A 5,558-nucleotide genomic window follows, 5' to 3' on the forward strand; every position below is an offset into this window, starting at 1 on the left:
CTGATGCTTTTCTTTCAGTTATTTATTTAAATTAATTGTTATTATTCCAGCTCTCGTGGCTGTGCTGTGTTGCTTATTTAGTGTGCTGGACTGTTTCTTGTTTTCATTTTTCTCTTAGTTGTCTTACTATGTCAGCTGTTTATTGCTGCTGTTCGGCTGGTTGTCATTTATTATTATTTTTATTGTTTCTTTGTTGTTGTTTTTCTCCCCCCCAAGCCCCTCTCCCCGTTCTATTGCAGGTTTCGTTGCTTTCTGCAATTGGTGTTTCCCTGTGCTATTCTCTATTGTCCCCACCTTCCATCCCCCTTCTCTTGCAGGTGTTGTCCTTTCTCTGTGCTGTCTGTTTGTGTGATGTTCGTGCTCCCCCATCCCCATGTCTGCCCCCCTGTCCGGCCCGGTGACAAATCAATACATAATTAAATAAATAATAAAACAGACGAAGGAGTATATTAATACTCTCTTGTTAAAGTACAATGTGTCTGGCACAATATGGTATCCAGCTTATCATACTCTATACCAGGCTGCTGGGCAGGACAGGTTTAAATAAAAAGAAAAAAAAGAAAGGTGCCTATAAATAAAATTTTTATTATTATAATTGTTAAGTATTTTACACAATGAAAACCCCAAAAAGTCTCAACACCTCTAATACTAATCCTAATGCTTGACTGAAGATGAACCATAGAAATGTGATGTGTTGTAGATTGTAGATGACAGAAACAGTGTTGGTGTTTGTCTTTATCTATCTATTTAACTGCCCTTCAGGCTGAGTGTCTGTAACCTGTCAGAGAGAAGCTGTGAAGCTCTGTCCTCAGTTCTAAGCTCCAAGTCCTCTAGTCTGAAAGAGCTGGACCTGAGTGACAACGATCTGCAGGATTCAGGAGTGAAGCTGCTCTCTGCTGGACTGGAGAGTCCACATTGTACATTGGAGACAGTGAGGTCAGCATTCAGCTTCTGTTAGTGTCTATTAAAATACACCCAACATCTGAAGAATTGAACTGTGAATATTATTCTCCCATTATTCTTTTTTGGAAACTACTTTGTTGGGAATTACGGTTAAGACAATATCTAACTAAACTGCAAAGGGATGTGTGAGTGTGTGAAAAGGACAACATTTTTATTGGACTTGATTATTTGTAACCCACAGAAGACAATCCACAAACACGTTACATTTATGACTTCGCTTTTATGAATGTGTAATTTTTTGTCCAATGTGTGCCAAGGAAATGAATGAGAGGCAGTTAACTATTTATACCAGCAACGGCAACAGAAACATTCCATCACATGAGCTGATTACCAATAGGTGCATTCGAGATGACTGCGGTTGACTTTTGCCGACTTCATAGTCTAACATGTGCAGCAGGTGACTGCAGGAGCAGGGAATAAAAATGGCGCCGTCAAGTCGGACACAAGAAAAATGTGGTGAGACCAGGCAATAGTGTGGTTCCAACTTTGTGCTGTCGCAGAAAAGCAACTGCAGCCGCCGGACTCAGCGCCTGCAACCGTCTTGCTCCTGTGAGGTTTTAATGTCATGTGACATAGTGAGGTTTCTTGCACCAGCGAACGTCAGACAGAACTTCTAACTAGCATGCCTTATTTTAAGTCCAGCATGTATCACGTTAAGTCAGCGCTCCGCCACATGAAGTCAAACGCACCTAATACCTTGCATCATCCACCCTTAACCTGTAGTTATTTCAGTGCGTCATTACCAATGCTTTCAGACAGTGTGACAAAGCAATTACTTCACAGCGTCCATATGAAACGCCGCAGTATGCTACATTGCTGCAACACATCTGGTATTCTATGCTGCTTCAGCTGGCCCACTGGACTCTGGTCCATCTTCATTTAAGTCACTGGTTTCTATTTGTGGATTGTGAAGAGTTTGTGGATTTTGAATCTTTTTGTAGATCGTGTTTTGTGTTTAAAAATTTTAATATATTTGTGTCTTATGGTCCTTGCATTTACAATGATAATGACATTGATTAACCCCCATTCTCCAGGCTGTCAGGCTGTCTGATCACAGAGGAAGGCTGTACTTCTCTGGCCTCAGCTCTGAGCTCCAACCCCTCCCATCTGAGAGAGCTGGACCTGAGCTACAATCATCCAGGAGACTCCGGAGCAAAGCTGCTGTTTGCTGGACTGAAGGATCCGCACTGGAGGCTGGACACTCTCAGGTATGAACAGAAACCAAGAGCGGGTGTTGATCATTTAGTCACACCCACAACACATTCTGTTCTAGATGCAATTCAGTTTTATTTATATAGTGCCAATTCATAAGTTATTCAAAAGTTAAAATCTCATTGCTCATTTCATATGAAGTAGGTCTAGACAGTACTCTTTGTAATATTCATTTACAAAGTGGTAGGAAAATTGTAAAACTGTTTTGTATCACAACTTAGTCTCAGTCAGACTACAGATTTAGCCACACGATGAAAAATACAAGCTCACTGCAGTTAATAATGGGAGTTTTGTCAGCAGCCATGTTGGGAAATTGGATAGTGGAACTGCTCAAACTCGAGACAGACAATGTTGATGGCTATGAAAATGTCAACAGTTGGTTGCACCTATGTGCACTCAGTTTCAGTATGATACGACTAATTGTTTTACATCAGTCAGTGATCCTTTTCTCGACTGTGAATCCTGAGACTTCCAGAAATAACAACTCTTAAATCGAAATATCGACAAACGTTGATACCTGTCTTTACCTGCTTTCCTGCTTTCATACAGTGCAGACGCTTTGCTGCTTGCTCTTGCCTCTCCTTGCATTCTTTTGCTTAAACTCTCTTTTTTTTCCCTGCTAGAAATCAGCAGCTCTTGGATAATTTTAAATCACTGGGACTGTCAGATAAAGGAGGCTCTTGCCATACTTTAAAACCTTTTATGATCTTAGTGCTATGCGAGTGCGGCCTATCAATAGCACTAGCCTGTACTGCAGTGACTGGAGCTATAGCTAATGCTAATTAGCAACAAGATCTTTCTCCACGGACGACTTCTACCAACTTCTGCAGAAAATTGCAGTGCTTGAAACCAAGATCCACAGGTTAGAAGTGAATGTGGAAGTGAATGGACTATGTGGGAATGACACCACTTTACTGTGGACCCAAAACAGTGGACAAGAGCATGCTAACACACGGCTAATTAGCAGTATCAAGACTACCAAGAAGCAGGAGGCCTGTGTACTGGGTAATAAATCTAAAAGTGGGAGTCATCCCTGAAACGCTCTTGGTGCAAAGCCTAAGAGTAAATCATTTCCTGGGGAAATGGGAGGACGAGTAACAGGCAGAACCCGGCGCCCTGAGATTTGTGATGCGACTGGCTGGCCTGCATTATCATCCAGGCAGAGCGCCTCTTCAACCCCTGTTCTTGGTAGGACACAGCCGTGGACAGCTGTGAAAGGGAGAGTTAGCAACAAACCTCCCCAACAACCGAGTGTGCAACAGCAGAACAGATTTTCACCACTATTGCAGGATCTTGGATTTCCGTCTGATGACCTGGATAACATCCCATCCTCACACAGAAGGGTAAGGACTGAGAGTAAATCAGAAAGTAAAAGGCTGCAGGGAAAGCTAACGACTGGGCCTCAAACTCTGATTGTGGGTGACTCTGCTGTAAACGATGTAAGAAGCATGTGCAGTAAGAACACCAAAACACTCTGTTTTACGAAGGATACGGTGTCTGACTTGGCAGAAAGAATCCTGCATATCGTGGCTGAACATCCTACTGTGAACATCATAAATAAATCATAAAACATCATACTACATATCGGGGCCAATGATGTTGTGAAGCAACAGTCTGAAGTGTTGTCTGAACACGGTCAGCTCTTGAGGTGCTGAGGTGTTTATCAGTGGCCCTATACTGCCAATCCGAAGAGGAGCTGAGAGATTAAACAGATTGATGGCTTTTGTGGTGTATAACATATGTGCATTTGACGCATTTGAACAGTTTAACATAGCACTGTAGCAGCTGGATAGAGGATTAGTGACCTTTTAAGGGGAGAGTAGAGGTCAGTGGTTATGTGGAGACTCAGACCCTTATATGGTGTCTAACAGATGTCTACACTTATTCTATAGGACTGTGCCCTTATATGGATTGGTGCCTTAGTTTGCAGACTCAGACCCTTATATGGTATATAACAGATACCTAAACATGTCCTATATAAGCTGTGTTTGATGTACAGAGAGACAGAGTGGGAAGAATCTCCACCTCTCTCACTGAAAACCAACAGTGAGGATTCAACATCTCTACCCCACCAATCCCCACCTTCAGACACACTTTCTCCCCTCTCCCCCCTGTTTGACTTCACTGATCACATGGAAGACCTGGTTAGAGCTGGGACCAAATTTACTCCCCTCACCTTCCCTCGCTCCACTCCCATTTTCTCTACCATAAACCCCCCTCACCGTCCACCTCCACCACTGGTTCTAAGTCCTCCAAGTTTGACACATGTGTCACAAATACAGAAATAGTGCAAAATTTATTGAGGCTTTCTCCTCAACACTCGCCATCTTACGGGTCTCAGTCAATGAGCTTGTAGATAATTTCAGTTCTAAAATTACAAATGTTATTGATGCCATTGCACCAGCCAAGGTGAAGGTGGTCTCTGGTAAGAGTAATTCTCCATGGAGAAATGCCACGCTGGTTAGAACTCAAAAAAGAGAGTGTTGAAAAGCTGAACGCAGGTGGCGGAAAATAAATCTCCAGGTTCATTATGATGTCTATAAAGAGAAACTTCGCATTTAGAATTTAGAGCTGAGAAATGCAAGGCGGTCCTTCTTCTCTGACATCATCACCAAAAACACAAATAATGCACGTCCCCTGTTTGCTGCTGTCGACAGGCTAACCAACCCTCCTGTGTCTGTAGCCTCTGAACTTCTATCCACCAGGGCCTGCAATTAATTTGCTTCCTTCTTCACAGACAAAATTCAAACAATTAGACAAGCAGTCAGTGCCTCCATGTCAGTAACAGGATATGTCTTGTCCCTGTGTCCACTTCAAAACAATTCATATAGCATGAGACAATTTGATTCTATTAACCATAAAAACCTGGAGGACATAACATCTGAAATCCTCCTCATGCTGCCTTGATATTCTGCCAACAGGTTTTTCAGAAGTGTTTCTAAATGCATGGCCTCAGATTTACTACAAATTGTCAACATGTCTCTCCTCGGGTTTTTTCCTCACAGGCCCTGAAAACTGCAGTCATTAAGCCACTCTTAAAAAAGAGCAAAAAGAGCAATCTAGACAGTTCACTAATGAGCAATTATAGGCCCATATCAAATCTCCCATTTTACGTCTTCCAGTCAGGTTTTCGACCACACCACAGCACTGAGACGGCTCTTGTTAAGGTTTTCAATGACATCCATTTAAACACTGACAGTGGCAGAATTTCAGTCTTAGTATTATTGGATCTCAGTGCTGCATTCGACACGGTCGACCACAACATATTATTAGACAGACTTGAAAACTGGGTTGGACTTTCTGGCACAGTACTAAACTGGTTTGAATCCTTCTTAAAGGACAGGGACTACTTTGTGTCTATAGGTAATCACACATCTGAGCTG

The 5,558-nt window shown here is 42.4% G+C and overlaps 1 protein-coding gene across 1 annotated transcript in view; it reads left to right on the plus strand.

Annotated features, from left to right (window-relative positions):
• Window positions 1–5,558, plus strand: part of LOC123970464 — a 36,647-nt gene that overhangs the window by 27,303 nt on the left and 3,786 nt on the right. The window contains exons 7-9 of the mRNA XM_046048508.1: window positions 240–317; window positions 763–936; window positions 1,998–2,171. Coding sequence (XP_045904464.1) covers window positions 240–317; window positions 763–936; window positions 1,998–2,171 — 426 coding nt within the window. The remainder of the gene's footprint in view (window positions 1–239; window positions 318–762; window positions 937–1,997; window positions 2,172–5,558) is intronic.

The sequence above is a fragment of the Micropterus dolomieu genome, linkage group LG04 (assembly GCF_021292245.1).
Source record: "Micropterus dolomieu isolate WLL.071019.BEF.003 ecotype Adirondacks linkage group LG04, ASM2129224v1, whole genome shotgun sequence".
Classification (NCBI taxonomy): Eukaryota; Metazoa; Chordata; class Actinopteri; order Centrarchiformes; family Centrarchidae; genus Micropterus; species Micropterus dolomieu.